The 19817-nt window shown below is 52.1% G+C and overlaps 3 protein-coding genes across 13 annotated transcripts in view; 1 reads left to right on the top strand and 2 right to left on the bottom strand.

Annotated features, from left to right (window-relative positions):
• Positions 1–3383: 3383 nt before the first annotated feature.
• Positions 3384–5803, top strand: Endog (endonuclease G). The gene is made up of 3 exons (XM_036184386.1): positions 3384–4000; positions 4677–4786; positions 5458–5803. Exons 1-3 carry the CDS (start codon positions 3509–3511, stop codon positions 5738–5740), a joined length of 885 nt encoding a protein of 294 aa, XP_036040279.1. The 5' UTR covers positions 3384–3508; the 3' UTR covers positions 5741–5803.
• Positions 5229–13173, bottom strand: Spout1 (SPOUT domain containing methyltransferase 1). Of its 6 annotated transcripts, none has more exons than XM_036184383.1 (12): positions 13081–13167; positions 12684–12729; positions 12428–12559; positions 9913–10072; positions 9164–9253; positions 8996–9045; positions 8726–8856; positions 7718–7793; positions 7522–7620; positions 6973–7075; positions 6706–6853; positions 5229–5944 (listed from the first exon to the last, which is right to left on the bottom strand). In XM_036184383.1, exons 1-12 carry the CDS (start codon positions 13114–13116, stop codon positions 5876–5878), a joined length of 1140 nt encoding a protein of 379 aa, XP_036040276.1. In that variant the 5' UTR covers positions 13117–13167; the 3' UTR covers positions 5229–5875. The 6 variants fall into 6 exon arrangements, with proteins under 6 accessions (XP_036040276.1, XP_036040274.1, XP_036040275.1 ...); XM_036184382.1 differs by having other exon boundaries at positions 5879–6308; positions 13081–13171; XM_036184384.1 differs by lacking the exon at positions 13081–13167 and adding an exon at positions 12969–13063 and having other exon boundaries at positions 5879–6308.
• A 4281-nt stretch (positions 13174–17454) lies between these two features.
• The window catches only part of Kyat1 (kynurenine aminotransferase 1), a 43670-nt gene continuing 41307 nt past the window's right edge, over positions 17455–19817 (bottom strand). For all 6 annotated transcript variants that reach the window (XM_036184996.1, XM_036184993.1, XM_036184992.1 and 3 more), the window contains 7 exons: positions 19507–19627; positions 19117–19193; positions 18943–19032; positions 18649–18835; positions 18485–18564; positions 17997–18083; positions 17455–17915 (listed from right to left, as the gene is read on the bottom strand). In XM_036184996.1, coding sequence (XP_036040889.1) covers positions 17850–17915; positions 17997–18083; positions 18485–18564; positions 18649–18835; positions 18943–19032; positions 19117–19193; positions 19507–19627 — 708 coding nt within the window. In that variant the 3' untranslated portion in view covers positions 17455–17849. The remainder of the gene's footprint in view (positions 17916–17996; positions 18084–18484; positions 18565–18648; positions 18836–18942; positions 19033–19116; positions 19194–19506; positions 19628–19817) is intronic.

Genomic DNA, 19817 nt, shown 5'->3' with positions numbered 1-19817 from the left:
CTGCCTCCTGAGTGTTGGGATTAAAGGTGTGTACCAGCACACCTGGCTCAGTCGGGAGTGTTTCATATGCTAACTGTAAACTCTGAAAATAATAAAATGCTACTTGCAATACCTAAGAAATTAAAGTTCTTATGAATTTTGTGCTGCTCATAGAGCCCAGGCCCTCACACACATCAAGCAAACACTGGACCACTGAGCCAGAACCACAGCCCCTTGACTACTGAGCGTTGGAAAAAGCTGAAGGAGGTGCAGAGAAACAAGAAGGTACCTACTTATTCTGCATTCCCAGGTTGGAAGAACTTCTCTCCATTCCCAGTATCTAGAACTCTGCAAAGTGAACAAGTGGGTTCTAGGTGTATATAGAATGAATGAATCTTTTCCAGCTGGTGAGAAAATGAAAATTCCTTCTCCTGCTTAACCAGTTCCTGGCTTAAATAAGCCCAAGACTGGGGGTGTGGTAAGAAGGTGGTGATTATGGGATGGCGGGAGGAAGGGTTTTAGCTCACTGAAATTTAACAGTAAATGAGCTGGGGATCCAGGAGACTGGTGCACTTGCTCTGAGTAAATGTGGTCCCCATCAGAATTCCAGTGTGGCCAAGTGTGGTGACACAGGCCTGAGATCTCAGCACTCCACAAAGAGGATCCTGGCAAATCTGAGACCGGCCTGTGTAGTTCCAGTCTTCCTGGGACTACATAGTGAGGCCCTGCCTGAAACAAAATTGCTATGACATGGAGGTGTAGCTCAGTGGCAGAGTATCGCTTTGCTTACCTGAGCCTGTGGGTCCTAACACACACACAAAGTCATTTTTCACAGAAAAAGGAAAGAGTCTGAAAATGTGTTAGGGAACCATAAAAGATCCCAAGTACCTGACATAATTGTGAGCAGAAGGACAAAGCTGGAGGCCACCTGACTTTACAATCCTAGTTTATGGTAATCAAAACAGCATGATGTGGACAGACAAAGATGACATCGAGTTTATTCTCAGCACTTGGGAGGCAGAGGCAGGTGGATCTCTGAATTCAAGGCCAGCCTGCTCTACAGAACAAGTTCTAGGACAGCCAGGGCTACACAGAAGAAACCCTGTCTTGAGAACCGCCCCCCCCCAAAAAAAAAGAAAAGAAAAATGTGACATCAACCTTTTGCACTTTTATGTGTGTGCGTGCTTGCCTGCTATGTGTGTGCTTGGCGCCCATGGAAGCTAGGAGAGGGCGCCAGACTCCCCGGGACTGCAGATGTTTGGGAGCCACCTTGTGGAGAGTGGGAACCGAACCCAGGTCCTCTGCAAGGGCAGTCAGTGCTCTTAGCTTCAGAGCCATCTCTCCAGCCCCTGTGATCAATTGCCTTTTGACAAAGGAGCCAGGAACACAGTGGAGAAAGGACAGTCTTCAGTAAATGGTGCTGAGAGAACTGATTTCCACACACAGAAAAGTAAACTGAAACGTTTACAACATGTACAGAATCAACTCCCAAAAGGATTGCAGACTTAGTCCTGAAGCCTGGAACTGTAGCTGTCAGAAGACAGGGGGTGCTGTTTGGACATGGACACTCTTATATATTTTTTTAAAGATGTATTTATTTATTATGTACACAGAAGAGGGCACCAGATCTCATTACAGGTGGTTGTGAGCCACCATGTAGTTGCTGGGAATTGAACTCAGGAACTCTGGAAGAACAGTCAGTGCTCTTAACCTCTGAGCCATCTCTCCAGCCCTTCACTCTTATATTTATTGGTAACATTCACTGCAGCTAAAAAAATTAATGTCCATTAGTGGATGAATGGACAGAGAAAATGGTATAGATATACATGGAATACTGCTCTGCTTTGTGTGTGTGTGTGTGTGTGTGTGTGTGTGTGTGTGTGTAAGGCAGTCACCCCAGGCTGGCCTTGGGCTCATGGTAATTCTGCCTCAGCCTCCCTAGTGCTGAGATTACAGATAAGAGTCGCTATGCCCAATTACTATTCATTAGCCTTTATTTGTGTGTGTGTGTCTGTGTGTGCTTCTGCCAGCCCATGCACAGGTATACACATGTTGTAGTAAGAACTTGGGAGTCAGTTCACTACTTCCACTTTGTTTCGATGCAGGGTCTCTTATTTTATCCATTGTGTTGTATACTGTAGGCCCCTGCCTGGGCCTCAAATCTCAGTTTGGAAATGCTAGGTTTACAGATGTGAGCTGCTGCCTCTGACACCTATGTGCGTGCCAGGGATGGAAATCATCAGGAATGCTTTTAACCACTGAACTGGCTCCCCTGCCCCTACATAAACATCTTTCAACTGGGTGGTGGTGGTGCACTCCTTTAATCCCAGCACTCAGAGTCAGAGCCAGGTGGATCTCTGTGAGTTCAAGGCCAGCCTGGTCTACAGATCGAGTTCCAGGACATTCAGGACTGTTCTGCAGAGAAACCCTGTCTTGAAAAAAAAAAAAAAGCAAACAAAAAAGTGAGTTTCATTATAACACTTCCATATGTATATGCCATGCATTTTTATTATTTCCTTCCAGGGCCCTCCTGCCTTCCAGCACCGGCTGATCCCCTACTTTCCAATTTTTTTTAGCTGAGGATCGAACCCAGGGCCTTGCGCTTGCCTACTACTGAGCTAAATCCCCAACCCCCCTACTTTCCAGTTTAATGCTTAATAAATAATTGGTTTTGTCTCATGCTAATGATTGTAGCTCTGATGATGCACACTCGTATTGTTCTTCCCCCACTTTGATAAGTGGTAGGCCAGTTGCTGTCTTAAAATATTCGTAGGTTAAATAGTGTTCCATCTGGTGTGCAGGAAATAGTCTCATCCAGCCCCTAGAGTTGAGTACTGTCCAGCTTCGATGGACAGGAAACACTGCCTTGCACAACAGACTTCACAGGCGCAGCCCTTTAAGAGGATTCAAAAGAGCTGGGCGCGGTGTGGGGGGGGGGGGGGTTGCGGCACTTTGGAGGCAGAGGCAGGTAGATTTCTGAGTTCGAGGCCAGCCTGGTCTACAGAGTGCGTTCCAGGGCAGCCAGGGCTACACAGACCCTATCTTGAAAAACCAAATCAAACCAAACAAACAAAAAAGTGGAAAAGTATGATGACCCTAGTATAGGCTTTTCAAGCTGCTTTCTACAACCTTACTAGCGACCTTAGCCAGGCGGCTGTCAGCAGCTACAGCCTGCACCTGCGCCCTTTTGTCAGCCAATCTAGGGAAAAGCTTGGCTCATTTGAGTGGAGAGGAGGGGTCTGACAGATCTGGGTTTCAGTCCTGTTCAAGCAACTAGACTTCCCAGGCCTGTGTGAGGGTTAAATACTCCGCCCTAGGGCTGCGCTAAACGCCCTGCAGGAGGCAAGGTTTCCGGAGACGCACAAGGCGAGGCGGAGCCAGACTTGGCATCCACCAATTGCAAGCAGGTCGGGCGTCCTGCCTCAGCCCGTGTCTAACCAGGGCGGAGGAAGGCCCCGAGGACACGCGCTAGGGGTCGCCCGGTGCTCCTGCGCCTTGCACCGGGACCGCGCTCGTCCTCTCGTAGGCCATGCGCGCTCTGCGGGTCGGTCTGACCCTGGCGCTGGGCGCGGGGTTGGGGGCGGCGGCAGAGCACTGGCGGCGACGAGCGGGAAGAGCGCCGGGGCTGCTGGGCCGGGTGCCGGTGTTGCCCGTGGTAGCGGCCGAGCTGCCCGCGCTGCCTGGAGGACCAGCGGGTGGCACCGGGGAGCTGGCCAAGTACGGGCTGCCGGGCGTGGCGCAGCTCCGGAGCCGGGAGTCCTATGTGCTGAGCTACGACCCGCGCACGCGTGGTGCGCTCTGGGTGTTGGAGCAGCTGCGGCCCGAGCGGCTCCGCGGCGAGGGCGACCGCAGCGCCTGCGACTTCCGAGAGGACGACTCTGTGCACGCCTACCACCGTGCCACCAACGCGGACTACCGCGGCAGCGGCTTTGACCGCGGCCACTTGGCCGCCGCCGCCAACCACCGCTGGAGCCAGCGGGCCATGGACGACACCTTCTACCTGAGCAACGTGGCCCCGCAGGTAGCCGTCGTCCCGGGCACCTGCCTGACGGCAACGCCTAGGTCTGAATTTACACGTGCACCGTAGCGGGAGAGACGGGGTGTGAATTTACACGGAGTGCTGGGCGCATCCCTTTCTCCAGCCCCCTGTGGGAAACAGCGCTCCTGTGGCCCCAGTCTGTAAACTACCCAGTGTACTTCCGGAGGGAACCCGGGAGGTCGCCTGCTCTGTATGCCCAGCTGGCGCAGCAGCTGCCAGGAAAACAGCTGGCACGAAGTTGGGCTGCCAGTCACATGACCCTGGACACACTGTTAGCACTGCACCTGCTCTCAGGAGGGTTGATAGGTGAACTAGGAACATCCATCCAGTGGCCGGAGATGGACAGGGCATGCCCCCTAACCCCCAAGTGCTTGTTCTGAGGCCAGTCAGGCTCAAGGGACCTAGGGATCTCGAAATGATTAATGCTCCCTCCTTCCCCGTTTCTTTGAGCTGGGGAAAACTTAAGGGGTTTGGAGTGCCTAGGAACGGAAGGCATGTGGGTAGCAGTGGACCGCTCAACCCCTGTAGTCACAGCCTCAAGGAGTGACTCCTCCTTTGAGCCTTGATCCTCCACATGCTTGGCCATCTCCTTAGGACCTGGGGTATTTCTAAGGAAGTAGGGCCCAGGTGTGGTACTGAGCCTTGCTTCTCCCACCAGGTGCCGCACCTCAACCAGAATGCTTGGAACAACCTTGAGAAGTACAGCCGCAGCTTGACTCGCACTTACCAAAATGTCTATGTCTGCACAGGGCCCCTTTTCCTGCCCAGGTAAGTCTGTGGCTGACAGGGCCTTCCAATCCTAGTCTCCAACCTTGGACCGTTTCACTGTAGCCAGAGACCTCTGGGTGGCCTAGAACCCTCCTGGGTCCAGTTGCTAGGCCCCAAGTCTGCCTTTGCTCCCCTTTTGACACACGTCGCTGCACCAGGCTCTTACCTTTGCTGGGCTTGAAGCACTCCTTCCCAAGGTCAGCCCTGCCCGGCAGGCCAGCTAAGTTCCTCTGAACATCAGAGAGCCTTGTGATCAGCACAGGTCGGCCCTGCAGCTGCTGAGGAGCCTGGAAGCTCCCACTCATCCAGTGTGGCAGTGCTGGTACCAGGCCTGGGCTGGGCCTGCACTGTCATGGCCCTCACCCCCTTGCTTGCCTGGTGTACTGCCTATGGGGACAGGTGGTAGTCACATGTCTGCATGTGAATTCAAGGTCCAGAGAGCTCATTCTTCTAGCAGCCTTTATTGTCACCCACTCCGTCTGAACCAGTATTGGGCAGAAAAGCAGAGGGTCAAGTGTTGGTCCCCACCTTACAGAGTTCCCAGACCCAAGGAGGCAACCAGGCATGGAAATAAATTTCTTGTTGGAACTTGGTCAGGGAAGGCTTCCTGGAAGAGGTGGCCTTGTGTCCAACCCTGCCTCCTGGCCACATGTGCCTGGGTCTATCCACAGGACAGAGGCTGATGGGAAGTCCTACGTGAAGTACCAGGTTATTGGAAAGAATCATGTGGCAGTGCCCACACACTTCTTCAAGGTACTCATCCTGGAGTCCACCACTGGGCAAATCGAGCTGCGTTCCTACGTGATGCCCAATGCCCCTGTAGATGAGACTATCCCTTTGGAGCGTTTCCTGGTGCCCATCGAGAGCATCGAGCGTGCCTCGGGGTTGCTCTTTGTGCCCAATATCCTGGCTCGTGCTGGAAACCTCAAGGCCATCACTGCTGGCAGCAAGTGAGGGTGAAGGATTCAAGACACTGGGGAGATGGGCTGGTTCATATTAAAGATGGTTATTTTTGGAGACAAGTCTTGACCATCTCTGTTCCTGGTGATCCTCCACTTCCTGCTGTTTCTACATCCTGGATCCATGTTGTCAGGTGGTCCAGGAACCCGCCTGGATGAGAGCAGGTTGCAGGGCAGCCAGGGAGATGAGTATGGCTTCCTGGAAGGAAAGAAGTTGGCTGGGATCTGGTAGTTAGGCAGCCGTCCCAGCTCCTCCTTGTCATCACAGCCAGCTGCCCAATGTGGAGCCTTCTTCAAGAGCCAGGAAGATGATGGGCAGTTGTTTCCAACTGACTGAGTTGAACATTAGTGACATGGGCAGGGCCTCGGGCAGGCAGACTGGGGCTGCTAACCTGCAGTCACCACCCTTGAGACTGATGGAGCAACAGAGTCTCCTCCACATAGTTCCCATAGGGACAGCATTTTATGCTGGCCTCCAGGATGGTTGCACAGATCCTGTGGATGCTCTGTTCTTGTGGGACACTTTTCCCCAGCACAGAAATATTGTTGACACCCAGAGGGACCTAAGACATCACCAAGGAAGCAGAGGCCTTGAATAGGGACAGGTAGGTTACCTGGGAATGTAAGACTACTACTGGCCCAGGACTTGTAACATTTATGGCTCTTGTGTCCTGCCCCTGCCACAAGTTTGCTGTGGTAAGGACCCCAATTCAGAAAAGGCATTTAGGCTAAAGCTGGGAAGATGACTCAGTGGTTAAGAGCACTGGTTGCTTTTCCAGTGGTCCTGAGTTCAATCCCCAGCATCCACATGGTGGTTCATAACTGTCTATACCTCTAGTCTCCTAGGATCTGATGCCCTCTTCTGATGTGCAGAAGAACATGAAATACATAAACAAATCTTGGGAAAAGGCACCTAGGGTGGATTACAAGGAGAACTGGGTGCCTGGGCCTGTGGCTCACCTCAGTGCGGATGGTACGGCTACCCTGGTTGGGGCATGTGTTGACGTAAAAGTCGAAGAGAACACTGGGTTCAGACACTTCGAGGTTGGGGTCAGCATCCACTCCAGCTTCTAGCCCTTGGAGGCCCCCGAACACCACAAGGGCATGCCTGGTACCCAGAAAAAGGGAGTCACTCACTTCAAGGCTCCACGGGATACAGTCCCCGAGCTTTAGGTACCCAAACCCATGTACAGTAGGGGCCCAGACCCTGCCCTAAGCAGCACCCACCTGAATCTGGGCAGCTGGGCAGAGGCCACATTGGAGCCACGTTCTGATGTACCAATGGTCAGGTCGTACCCATCCTGGAAGGGAGCCTCAGCAAACACAGCACCTGGGGGGTCGGGGGGCGCTCAGTGGGTGCTGCTCTTGGCTGTGTGTCTACCATATTGCAAGGTGGAGTGAGGGCCCGGCTCAGGTAAAGGAGGCCATCTACTGCTCTTGGGAAGCTGGGGGCGGGGCGGGGTAGAGTGAAGCCTGAGCTGGGGAGCACACAGGGTGGGTGAGGAGGAGCACCCAAGTCCTAGACCATGGTCAACAGCCTGACACTGGCTTCAGCGGGCTTTCCTGGTTTGCTGTTTCCTGAGCTGGCCTCGGGTTTACAGTGAGATCCCTGTGTTGGCCTCCTAGTGCTTGGACGGCAGCTGGGGCCTAGTATGTCCTGTTCTCAGATGTTTTAACATCTGAATAGATGTTCAGGGGACCAGAGACGGCACCACCTAGACATGCACACCATCTGGTGGGACAGAGGGACATTCAGGGAAGGAATTCTGTCCTTACTGAGACAGGAGGCCAGCCGGACAGTGTAGCCCCAGTAGAGACCAGCTCTGGTGCGGGGGTCCTGTGATGACACGACTGTCCCCTTGTATGTCTTGCATTCTGGGGAATAAAACAGGTTGTAAAGACCAAGGAGACAGGGCAGTAGGTGGAAGCTCTAGGCCAGGCAACTGTAAGGGCTATGGAAGCTTCCAGATACCTGCGGGGAGCTGCTTCTGGTTCAGTCGCACGGTCACGCGGAGTCCAGGTTCCAGTTTCTTGTCTATCTTCACCTCCTATGGAGAAGCTAGAGGAAATGAGCATCAACCTCCAAAGGGGCCAACCTGCCACCCTGTTTCTGGCACTGAGTAGGACCTGCTAAGAGAGACCATCAATGCAGAACAGTTACCGCAGCAGGGCACTGGTCAGAAACGGAAGCCAGGGCTTAGGACATGGAGACAGGCAGTGTCCACAAAGAGATGAAGTCATAGGTTTCCTCCGTGTGGTGGCTTTGCCACTTGTTGGCTGCAGAGTTTGAGGAGGTCACTTAACTCCTGTGAACCTCAGCTTCCTCATCTGCTGACCAGCAGACTATAAACAAGAGCTACTGTAAGATGGCTCACCAGCTAAAGGCACCTGTCCCCAAGCCTGATGACCAGAGCTCACTCCCTACACAGTGGGAGGAGAAAACACTTGTCAAGTTGTTCTCTGACCTCACATTTACCTCTTGGCATGTGCATGCTCACCCACACATTCACACCATGTACACTAAAAAATGAGAAATTAAAAAACAAACAAAATATAAATAAACAAATCTCAGTAACAAAAATAAATAATAAACACACCACAACACTTATTTTATGTGTATGGGTGTTTTGCCTACATGTATGTCTGTGCGCCATGTTCATGCCTGGGGCCCATGGAGGCCAGAAGAGGACATCAGATCCCCTGGAACTGGAGTTACAGTTGTTTGTGAGCTACCATATGGGTGCTGAGAACTGAACATGGGTCCTCTGCAAGAGCAGCCAGTGCTCCTAACCACTGAACCACCTCTCCAGCTTCCCTGAGTGCAACTTTTGAGTTCTACTTTGGGTACTTCTCTGATCAGTTAGCAGTAACTGGTGTTTCACAACAGGCCTACAGTCAAGGTCTATTCCTATGTCCCTTCCTGTCCTCCACAGTGAGCAAGTGTCCTCAAGGTGGGCCACAGCCCGCCTTCCGTTCCCACCTTCTTCATTCCACAGTTGACCAAAGAGCCATGGCCTGCCTTGGTGGGCCGGTCCACCACAACGCCTTCTCGGAACTCCGATTCCTCATCCTGACGCATGTGGTGGGGACTGTCCAAGGGGTTGAGGATCCCTGTGCAGGGTCAGGAAGGTGATGTCAGGTCCAGACCTCCACCCTCAAGCCTGCTTTCCCACTTGGGTAAGTGGGGCAAGATAATTTCTCAGTGCCTAAAGATGAGCCCTGAGAAATGGAGCAGGCACACCAGCCATACCTGCAAACTGCAGATCCTGGTGTTTGGGGAAGAACGCCTTTCTCAGGTACCTGGGGCAGAATGCAGTTGTCAGGGGAGGCTGCTTCCCAGCTACATCTGAGGGGACACCACCCTCACCTCACATCTGTCAGGACCTTCCTGGAGACCCCACCCTCACCTCACACTTACTGTGGACACTCCAGGTACTGCAGGATGCGGGCCAGCTGTACACATGCCTGCCCCTTCTTGCCAACTCCCTTGAATTCCCCTTCCACAGTCCTGGAGAGACAAAGACAGGGCTCAAGATTCAAGTGCTGGGCTGGAGAGATGGCCCACCGGGTTGAGGGCTCCTGTTCCCAATCCTGAAAACCTAAGTTCCGTGCCCAGAACCTGCTGCATGAGGAAGAGCTGATGACCAACTCCTACAAGTTGTCATCTTTGTTTGTTTATTGTTTGGGTTTCCAGACAGGGTTTCTCTGTGTAACAGCCCTGACAGTCCTGGAACTCTCTCTGTAGCCCAGGCTGGCCTTGAACTCAGAGATCCTCCTGCCTCTGCCTCCCGAGTGCTGGGACTGAAGGCGTGCACTGCCCCTGCCCGGCCCAAGTTGTCGTCTGAGCTCCACAGCCACACTGGTGTGTATATACACAAGCACCATAAATCAATAAACGCTGGATAGGAGCAAGACTGGAGCTGAGAGCTGAATGGCAGAACAAGTCCAAACCTGGAGGAGTTCAGTCCCCAGCAGCAGGGGAAGTCCAACTGCAGCTGCCTTTGAGAGCAGCTCCCGCCCACCGGGAGAGTCCTCGCCTCGACAAAAATACGGATTATAACGTGGGTATTTTAGGCAGGGCACTGTCAAAGAGCCAGGCAGGTGACAAGGGACAGAACAGGTCACAGCCGACCCTGGGGGCCCTCCCCTCCCTGTGAAGACCCTCACTTGGTATCTTGGCCCTCCTCATCGAACACCACGATCTCGTCGACGCAGAAGATGGCGCAGGCTCTGGCGATCTGGCCAGCCAGATAGGTGCGAAGCTCAGGTGACTGGGCATTGTCCAGGATGGAGCCCGGCAGGGCCACGCTCAGGGTGTAAGGCCGTCCTAGCAGGGGGAAGGGTGCCCCTGGTCAGCCTGACAGGCTGTGGACCTCTCCTCCCTTGCTCTGTCCTCCCTGACTGGGAGGAGCTTTGAGACCAGCAAACTAGATCCCACCCCTTCTCTAAAGGTTCCAGTCTCTTCAGGAAGAAAGGGACCAAAATCTCTAAGCCTTCTCAAAGTAGGGCAGCCTGGAGAACAAGGCCAAGAACTGGTCAGCAGCACTGGCCTACATCTGGATCCTGGCTCTGCTCTAAGATACCTCAGTTTACCAGCTGTCTAAATGTAAATAAGAACAGCTAAAATCTGGCTGTTCTTACACAGGTCCTGAGATCAATTCCCAGTACCAACATGGCGGCTCACAACTGTAACTATAGTCCCATGGGATCCAGTGACCTCTTCTGGTTTTACATGCAGATAAAACACCCCAAAAATGAAAACACCCAAGTAAATGAATCTTAAAAAGCCAGTGAAAATATAATAAGCATTTGATATCCTAAAAGCTCCAGGAAGCATCAAGTCTACCCTCTACCTGTAGGTTCCCACCATTGGATTCAATCAACCCTGACTGGAAACAAATATACACACATTTGTGCGCGCGTGCACACACACACACACATACATACACACACACACAGCATGTGTAAGTCACTGATTTGTTGTGGGATAATCTTTTTGTACACTGTGAAGATGTGTCTTTGCCAAGGTGCCTTCTGATTGGTTTAATAAAGAGCTGAATGGCCAATAGCTAGGCAGGAGAGGATAGGGAAGATTTCTGGGCAGAGAGAGGAAGAGGAGATGCCAGTGAACCTTGGACCAAGTCAGACATACAGAACGGAGGAGAGGTAAAAAAGCCATGTGGCAGAATGTAGATTAATAGAAGCAGGTTAATTTAAGTTATAAGAGCTAGCTAGGGCCAAGCCTAAGCCAAAGGCCAAGGTTTCATAATTAATAAGAAGTCTCCATGTCATTATTTGTGAGCTGGCAGTCCCCAAAGAAAGTCAAACAACACTGTGTGGTGGTTTGTTTATTTTGGGATGGGGGAGTCTTACTCTAGTCCCCAGACTACTCTCAAACCCATGATCTTCCCGATCAAACCATGATCAAACCCATCAGTCTTCCTAGTGAGGGAGTTACGTACATCGGGTATAATGCTGAAATATTTACAAAAGAACCCCCTTTCATCTGTGTTAAACATGTTATTAATATATAGTAACAAGGGGTTGGGGATTTAGCTCAGTAGTAGAGCACTTGCCTAGCAAGCACAAGGCCCTGGGTTCGATCCTCAGCTCCGGAAAAAAAGAAAAAAAAAAAAAGTGACAAGTACTCACAAGGCTGTATCATATGTTACAGGTGGTCTGAACTTGGCTCTTAGTATGGGGAGAGGGGATGTGTATGTAAACTTCACCAACTGAGGGCCATGAGCATCTCCAGACAAGTGGAAGGCTGGAACCAGAGTCCTTCCCATTTACATGGGTATGGCTTGTCCCCCAGAAAGTGGGTAAGTGTTCTATGTGAAGTGACATTAAGTGGTGAGGTGGCTGAGACAGGAGAAGGTTGCCTGGCTGCAGAGGAGCCACCACATTCTCTCCCTCCTGGTTTCCTTATCAGAGAGAGGTAACACTTAGACACCCTCTCCAGAGCCCCTGAACCCGTGTTCAACAGTGCCACTGCTGGCTACTGAGCTCTAAAGGGTACAATGTTCCCACTTTCACACACCCACCAGTGAAAAAAGGACACTATGAGCCCTGGACTAGCCTTGAACTCTATCTTCCTGCCTCAGCCTCCCAGGTACTGAGATCATAGCTGTGTGTATCACAACTAAAAAAAGATGGTCTCTTAGGGTAATGTACTGACACAGAACACTCAGGGCAGTGACAGGAGGTGAGGAAAGCCAGGTCCAGCAGCATATAACCAGGACTCAGGGCTGTCACACTGTACAAACAGGCTCTCTCCGGCGGCACCACTAGTCATGTTAGAACAAGCCACAATCAATCTGCTCAGTTTTTCTTTCTTTTTCATAGTTTTCTGTATCATTTTCAGCATGTATTAGATATAATGGGAAAATAAAGAAAATTTTTCATTGTTAAATTAAATTAAAAACGTAAGCAAAGCACTCAGAAGGCTCAAGAGGTCTGAGCCAAGGGTAGTTTGGTGGGAGGATGCCTACCATGAATGAAGGCTCTGGGTTTAATCTTTAGCGCCTCATATGACAGGGAGAAAAAAAGAAGGGAAAGAGAGAGAGGAGAAAACAAAGAAAAAGAGAGAGCGGGGCTGAGGAGCGACGGAAGGACGGCAGGTTAGCTGTGAGGCCCTGCTTCAGGCCACAACCTGCGTCCTCCTCAGGACCCAGCTGCTGACCTTGGTCGCTCCTCTGGGCAGCGGCCTCCTCCTCCTGCTGCTGCTGGCGCTTAGCCTGTTCCTCCTGGGCCCGCTGCCGCTCCAGTTTCTTCATCATCTTGAGGTCCTTCCACTTCTTTTTCTCCTCTTTCTCTGGAGAAGAAGTAGTGGGGGAAGCTTGGCAGAGTGAGGAGAGCTCCCTGTCACTGGGCCAGTCTGGGCGGTCTGGGGCAAGGGAGGGCTCGGCCCTTGCCGGCCCGGCGCCAGCCCTACTTACTCTGCTGCTTCCATTTTCGCCATTCCACCCTTTGGCCGTGTTCACCCTGGAGGAGCAGGAGGAAGGCTGAGAAGGGAGGGAGCATCGTTGCTGGATCTCAAAGTCAGGCCCGGCACAGTAAGCAGCCGGGAAGTTAAAGGACGGATCCCCATAGAGTAAAAGGAGAGACTGGGGAAGGGGAGGAGAGGGCTAGCCACACGTGGCCTAAGAATCAGAAACAAGCCAGCAAAGGGCTCACGAGCGTGAGCACCGTCGCCCTGAGGAATGTGGAGCGGGCCAGCTAACCTCGAGAGCTCAGGCCTCGGGCGAGCGGCTAGGAGGGAGCACCCAGGTCGACACCACAGTGAGATGCCGCGGCTCCCCGGCCCTGCCCGGAACCCCACCTGCCGCCACTTACCGGGCCACACGGACGCTTCTTCGGGCGCTCCGCCATGTTTCCGGAGCACCACGCGCACGCCAATCAGCCTCGCCGCTTCCGGCCACACCTCGGCGGAGCTGCCCAATCGAAGGCCCTGCGGCGCGTAGGGGCGTGGCCTAGGATCCGGGGAGGTGAGCACGGACACTCCCCCTGCAGATGCGCAGGCAGCAACGCTGGTTCCTGTCTTCAGGATAACGGAGTTCGCAGCTCAGTGCGGCCCTCCTGATCGGTACCCGGGCGACATTCAGCTTCCACGACTTATATAAGGAGACTCTACTGGAAATTACTTTAGGAGTGGTTTAATCCAGCACTTCAATTTGTTCATTTGCACTTTCTTTTTATTTATCCGTTCATTCGTTTTCCTGGGAATCCAACTAAGGGCCTGACATGCCAAATCAAGTGCTCCACCAGTGGTCTACATTCCCAGCCCTGCCTAGACTTTATTCTTTATCACTTCATTTGTGTGAGTGTGGTTGTTTAAATTTAAAAAATTATTTGAGATAGGATGTTACTATGTAGCTTGGACTGACCTCAAACTCAGGATCACCTTCCATCAATCTCCTGAGTGCTTTGATGGATTGATTAATTTTTGCTTGAGGATCAAATCCAAGGTCTCCAGCATGCAAGCACTCTACCACTGAGCAACATTCCCTGTCCCCTTTAAAGTAATATTTTAAGTTTTTTGTTTTGTTTTTTTTTAATGGGAAGGTAGTAATGAAAGTGGTTCCCCTAAAAGCTTTTCTGCCTGGTAGTTTTGTATTAACTTTTTGTTTTGGTTTGGTTTTTCAAGACAGGTTTCTCTGTGTATCCCCTGCTGTCCTAGAACTTGCTCTGTAGACTAGGCTGGCCTCAAATTCGGAGATCCACCTGCCTCTTGAGAGCTGAGATTAAAGGCATGTGCCACCATACAGAGCTTGTATTAACATTTTGGAATGATCTGGTACTGTTACCGTTGGGGAGATACTGACACATTGTTATCGACCACACAACATTCTCTCTTGAGTTATACTTTTTCATCTGTTTTGCTTGCTTTGGTTTTGTTTGTTGAGATAGTGTCAACTGCCTCAGTTTCCCAAGTACAGAAATTAAAGGCGAGTAAGCACCATGCTCTCTGGGTTTTGACTTTACTTATTTTATTTGTTTGTTTTTCTTTTTTTTTTTTTTCTTTTCTTTTTTCCCCCAGAGCTGAGGATCGAACCCAGGGCCTTGTGCTTGCTAGGCAAGCGCTCTACCACTGAGCTAAATCCCCGACCCTGTTTGTTTTTCGAGACAGGGTTTCTCTCTGTAGTTTTGGTGTCTTTCCTGGATCTCACTCTGTAGACCAGGCTGGCCTTGAACTCACAGAGATCCGCCTGCCTCTGCCTCCCGAGTGCTGGGATCAAAGGCGTGCGCCACCACCGCCCAGCTACTTATTTTATTTATGTGCGTGTTTTGTCAGCACGTATGTCTGCAGCACAGGCTTTTCTGAAAAGGCTAGAAGAGAGCACTGGATCCCTGGGACTGGAGTTACAGGTGGTGTGAGCCACCATGTGGTGCTGGGAACTGAACCCAGGTCCTCTGCAAGAGCAGCCAGTGCTCTTAACCACTGAGCCATCTCTCCAGCTCCCAGGTCACTTCTTTGAAGAGGGAGGGTGTGTGTGACTCAGAGGTTCACTGTGTGTATCTCACACAGGCCTTGACTCAAGATTCTCTTGCCTCAGATTCCTGAGTGCTGGGATATAAGTGTGCATCAAAAACTGGGGGTAGTAGCATATGCCTTTAAACCCAGCACTGGGGAGGCAGAGGCAGAGGCAAGCAGATCTCTGTGAGTTTCAGGACAGCTAGAGCTACATAGTGAGGCCCTGTCCCAAACAAAACAACAGCCAAAACAAAAAAGCAAGCCAAGTGTGCACCACACAGACAGCTTCACAATCATATCTATACTTAGAGGCAGGGCTTAGCTATGAGTTATGGGCAGATTCTGGGATGATTCATGAGAAATGAGATCTTTTGTCAGACTGTTCTGTTTATTTTTATTCATGTGTGTGCATGTCTTTCTGTGTCTGTATGTATACTCTCCACCTGTGAGGCAAGATTGTTCCCTGAGCCTGGGGCTCATGGCTCTGCCCAGGCTGGAAGCCCCCAAGAGTCTCTTGTCTCCCCCACATTCCTAGCTGGGGTTACAGGCATGTGTGGGACACACAGCTTGTAACGTCAGTGCTGGGATCTGATCTCTGCTCCTCCTGGTTGTATAGCCATCTCTCCAACCTAGGTTTTGTTTTTGAGATAAAGTCTCATGTATCAGCATTGAACTCACAATGCAGCAGAGCCATACCTTAAACTCCTGGTCTTCCATACTCCACCGCTGGAGTAAAATGGTGGGTGTATGCCATCAGGCCTGGTCTTTGTCGAGGTACTTTAAGAATTCCATGAGTTTACCCTCTGCCAGACTTCATCGTCTTGCCATGTGGTGAGGCAGAGGCGCTTCAAGCCTGAGCCCTTGAGGTTGAATCTTGGTTCACAATCCTCCCTCTGCTCCAGCAGCCTCTGACACCAAGTGTGTTCCAGTGAGGATTCTTGGCTGGGATGCAGCTCAGAGTTACGAGTGCTTGTCTAGCATGTATGAGGTTCTGGTTTGATCTCCAGCGCCATGTGTGTGCAATGCTCACAGAGCCCAGAAGACAGTGTCAGGTCCTTGGTAGCTGAATTACAGGTGGTGGTGATCTGCTAGATGTGGGTGCTGGGAACTGAGGAGCAAGTGCCCATAACCACTGAGCTATCTCTCTGGTCCCATCAAACCCCTCCCCTCTTCTGTTTCACAGATTTGGGTGTTATCTGAATCTAGAACTGCAGATAAAAACCAACTAGATCTTTTAACTAGATGTGTCTTTTGACAGGTTTATTGCCTATGCACATCTGATGCAGACCCTTGCCCATGGCTGGGGATGTAGCTCATGAGTGGTGCAGCTTTGGGCATGCGTGTGTAAAGACATGGGTTCAGTCCATGGCACTGCCAACAAAACACAACACAAAATCAAGCCAGGACTGATGGTTTAGGCTTGTAATCCTAATAGTCAGGGGCAGAGACAGGAGGATTGCCATGAGTTTGAAGCCAACCTGGCTACAGTGTGACACTGACCTCTCCTGGCAACCTCCAAAAAGAAAAAATATCATTGGCTTTGTGATTGAACTGAAAGTCCAGTCCCACCCCAATCCCCGAAGACAGAAGAAGGGAGAGGGCGGGCTCAGGGCTCTGACGCTAACCCCAGGTCCTACGGAGCTTTTTATGATTAACAAAAACCAATCCCATCTATCACAAACCTTCATGTTGTAGGAATTCTGTTCCAGGAGAAAACTTTTTTTTGGGGGGGGGGGGGGACAGGGTTTCTCTGTGTTGCTTTGGAGCTTTTCCTGGAACTCACTCTGTAGCCCAGACTGGCCTCGAACTCACAGAGATCCACCTGGCTCTGCCTCCTGAGAGCTGGGATTAAAGGTGTGCACCAACACTGCCTAGCGAGAAAACATTTTTTAAATTTCTTATGTTCCCATCATTTCTCTAGGTTCAAGAAAAGATGTGAGTGAAACTCCCGAGGTCGCTCTCCAAACGAACCTGGCTCCTAGTGTGGCCTTCCGAGGGGATTTAGGACTACAGTGGCTTTAATGAGACAACTGGAATCCAACCCACTTCTCGGCCAGGTGTGAACGTGCTGTAATCTCAGTACTCTGAAAGCAGAGGCAGGAGGTTCACAAGTTTGATTTTCAGGCCTGACTAATCAAACCTCACTTCCACTTTAGGTCAAGTACTCACTGGCCAGGGTGGCTCCCCCACACTGCCTTCCACACTCCTTCCCACAATCCTTCCACACTCCTTCCCACACTCCTGCCACACTCCTTCCACACTCCTTCCCACACTGCCTTCCACACTCCTTCCACACTCCTTCCCACACTCCTTCCCCAATGCCTTCCACACTCCTTCCCCAATGCCTTCCACACTCCTTCCACACTCCTTCCCCATACTGCCTCCTCAGCAGACTGTTGGGAGTTGCAGGTAAGCCTGGACCAGTGGAGCTGCTCACAGCTGCCCTCTTTGCACTCACCAGGCTGTCCTTGAACGCCTGTGAAGATGTCTCCGTGACCCCATCCCCCCACACACACACCCTAACCCAGCCTTCCACTTGCACTCTCTGAGGGTGAGGAACATAGCAAATAGTGAACAGTCTGGGTTGCCATGCACAAGCCCTGTGACTTCAGATGAGTTCCAAGTTCCCAGTGTTCACACCACACACACACACACACACTCTTCCTAGGGAAGGTGTGGGGTCTGAGGTTCCAAGCGCTGTTCAGCAGGCAGTCCAGAGGAAGAGAGAAGCTGCCTTGAGGTCTCTAATAACTTAAAACTTTATTAGGAACAAAAGCAATCAAGCCAGAAGCAATGTCCTGAAGTCACGTGAGAAGAAGAAGCGGAGAGTCCTGAGCCTCAGCAGGGATAAGTTAAGGCTGGGGGTGAGGCTGGGACTCCAGGCTTGGTACCCCATCTTTTACTGTCCCAGGCAGAGAGGCCAGAAATAACCACACCCCTCAAGTAACCTACAGAGTAGAATGAGGCTCAATCTGAGACAGCAGTCCAGACACGGGGAAAAGATTGCTGAAACCCCCAAATAAGTGGCCTCTTTCCTGGAAGCATGTCCAGTCACAGAGCTGGGCCCTCCAGTGTCATCCCCGTGATAGGCCCCAGCTGAGCCTCACTGTGTAGGGAGGGCTGAGGAGCCTCAGGGCTGGAGCTCTCTTTTCCACTTCTGCAGCCTCTCATCCATGGCCTGGAGTGTGGCCTCATCCTGCAAGACACACAGTGAGCCTTCTCTCACCCTCCCTGGCGGCTAGGCAGGCCCATGGAGGCTCCCCCAGCCTTTTCTCACCTTCACGAAACAGAAGCGGATGTAGTGGTCAAAGTCCTTCTGATGGGGCTGGCTGAAGAAGATGGAGACAGGGATGGCCACCAGGCCCTGGGGAGGAGGAAGTGCATATATGAGACCCAAGACATCAGCTCAGGGGACAGAGTAAAGGCTCAGTGTGTCCCCTCCACCTGCTGTGGTGGTCAGGAGAGAAGCCCCAGAACATTCTACTAGGTTCCTCCCGGGGTGCAGAGAAAGAGAGCGACTAAAAGGAAAGACTGTGCAGCAGGCTGGGGAAAACCACCTTTGAACCTCAGTAGTCCGAGCAGGGGGCCAGGCTCAGAGAAGGGCAGGGACTCCTGGAGCCAGCAAGGCGTCTTTGGGCAAGTGAAAGGGCTGTGCAATCAGCCTTGTATCAGGAGTCATGGAGAAGGTCTGCTGACTAGACACCCTTGACCAGGGCACAGCCTGTGCACATACACCGACTGGCCCTGACAAGAGGCCCAGCTTACCTTGTTTTTGATCATCCACTTGGCAAAGCGTCTGTCATAGGGCTCGTCCACAGCACCAGGCAGGTCGGGCATCTTGCTCTCTGCAGCAACAGAAGAGGTCATGCTGAGTCCTAGCCAACTTGGTACCTCCCCAAATCCCGAGTGGCATGGCCAGTGCCACTCACTGAAGTCTGAGATGTCTGCAATGAGGAAGTAGCTGCCCTGGGAGATCAAGGGCTTGAGGCCCACCAACTGCAGGCTACGGATCATGTGGTCTCTGTTTAGCTGCATGGCCTGTGGGAGCTGCAAGAAGTAACTGCTGGGTTGTCCGAAGTGTTGCTGCTCCTGCTCAAAGCACTGGGCTACGGCGGCCTGGACAGGACAGATGGAAGGACCGGTCAGTTGTGGCCTGTCTAGGGGCTTTCACTGCCCCTCTCCCTGTCGTGTACCCTCACTGTGAGTTTTCCTACCCTCCTCACCTGGGCCTGGGTGGGACAATGGAAGATAGAGTTCTGATGCACAGTCCGAAGGTGTTTCATGATGTTATCTGGACCCAAAACCCAGCCCACCTAGACCAGAACACAGTCAGTGAGGGCCAGAGGTGGCCTTTCTTAATCCTCCCACACCGTCACCTGCCAGGTGACCACACTTACCTTCCAGCCGGTGGCACTGAAGCTCTTGCCCGCGCTGCCAATGGTCAGGGTCCGTCCCCACATGCCAGGGAGGCTGGCTGCCCGAGGCCAAGAAGAGAAAATGCTAAAATGGGGAGGGTGGAGGGAGGGACCCAGGGACAAGCCTCTCAACTGAGGACTGGTGCCCTCTAAGCTGCTGCCAGGACCCATTCCATTTCCTGCTCCTCACAGCCTCGGGAAGCAGATGCTACCGCACTCCTCAGACCTCAGGGAGGAGAAGCCCCTGCCCATGGTCACACCAGTGCACAGTTCCACAGCCCTGGGTCCTGAACCTCCAGGCCTAGGCTGCTCCCAGCTTGGGCTCAAGCCCTGCTCAAGTGTCCAGGGGAAACTGCAGCAGGCTCAGCTCACCAATGCTGATGTGCTGGTGCCCATCATAGACCAGCCACTGGTAGACCTCATCAGAGATGCACAGGACATCATGCTGCTGGCACAGGTTGGCCACCAGCTCCAGCTCCGTCTTAGAGAACACCTGTGGGATCCAAGGTCACGGGTGTGCAGCTGGGACTGTCCCCAAGTGCAGAGCCTGCTCAGAGGTAGAGTACAAGACCATACCAGGTCCTAAGGCTTCTCTGGACCACCCCTTTGACCAGCTCTGCAATCCTGACCCTGTGGAATTGGTCTGGATTCCACTGTACAGAGAAGTAGAGTCACTGTTCCAA

This window comes from Onychomys torridus, chromosome 4, assembly GCF_903995425.1.
Source record: "Onychomys torridus chromosome 4, mOncTor1.1, whole genome shotgun sequence".
NCBI classification, from domain to species: domain Eukaryota; kingdom Metazoa; phylum Chordata; class Mammalia; order Rodentia; family Cricetidae; genus Onychomys; species Onychomys torridus.
The sequence above is the reverse complement of the archived record's forward strand: the minus strand, read 5'-3'. Positions and strand labels throughout refer to the sequence as shown.

Excerpts from the sequence above, each read along its gene's own strand:
- Endog (XM_036184386.1), top strand. The coding sequence starts at position 3,509 with ATGCGCGCTCTGCGGGTCGGTCTGACCCTGGCGCTGGGCGCGGGGTTG. Across the intron at positions 4,001-4,676 it reads TGAGCAACGTGGCCCCGCAG|GTGCCGCACCTCAACCAGAA; the intron begins GTAGCCGTCGTC and ends TTCTCCCACCAG. Across the intron at positions 4,787-5,457 it reads GGGCCCCTTTTCCTGCCCAG|GACAGAGGCTGATGGGAAGT; the intron begins GTAAGTCTGTGG and ends GTCTATCCACAG.
- Spout1 (XM_036184380.1), bottom strand. The coding sequence starts at position 13,116 with ATGGCGGAGCGCCCGAAGAAGCGTCCGTGTGGCCCG. Across the intron at positions 8,857-8,995 it reads CCAGGATCTGCAGTTTGCAG|GGATCCTCAACCCCTTGGAC; the intron begins GTATGGCTGGTG and ends GACCCTGCACAG. Across the intron at positions 6,309-6,705 it reads GCCGTACCATCCGCACTGAG|GTCCCTCTGGGTGTCAACAA; the intron begins GTGAGCCACAGG and ends GTGATGTCTTAG.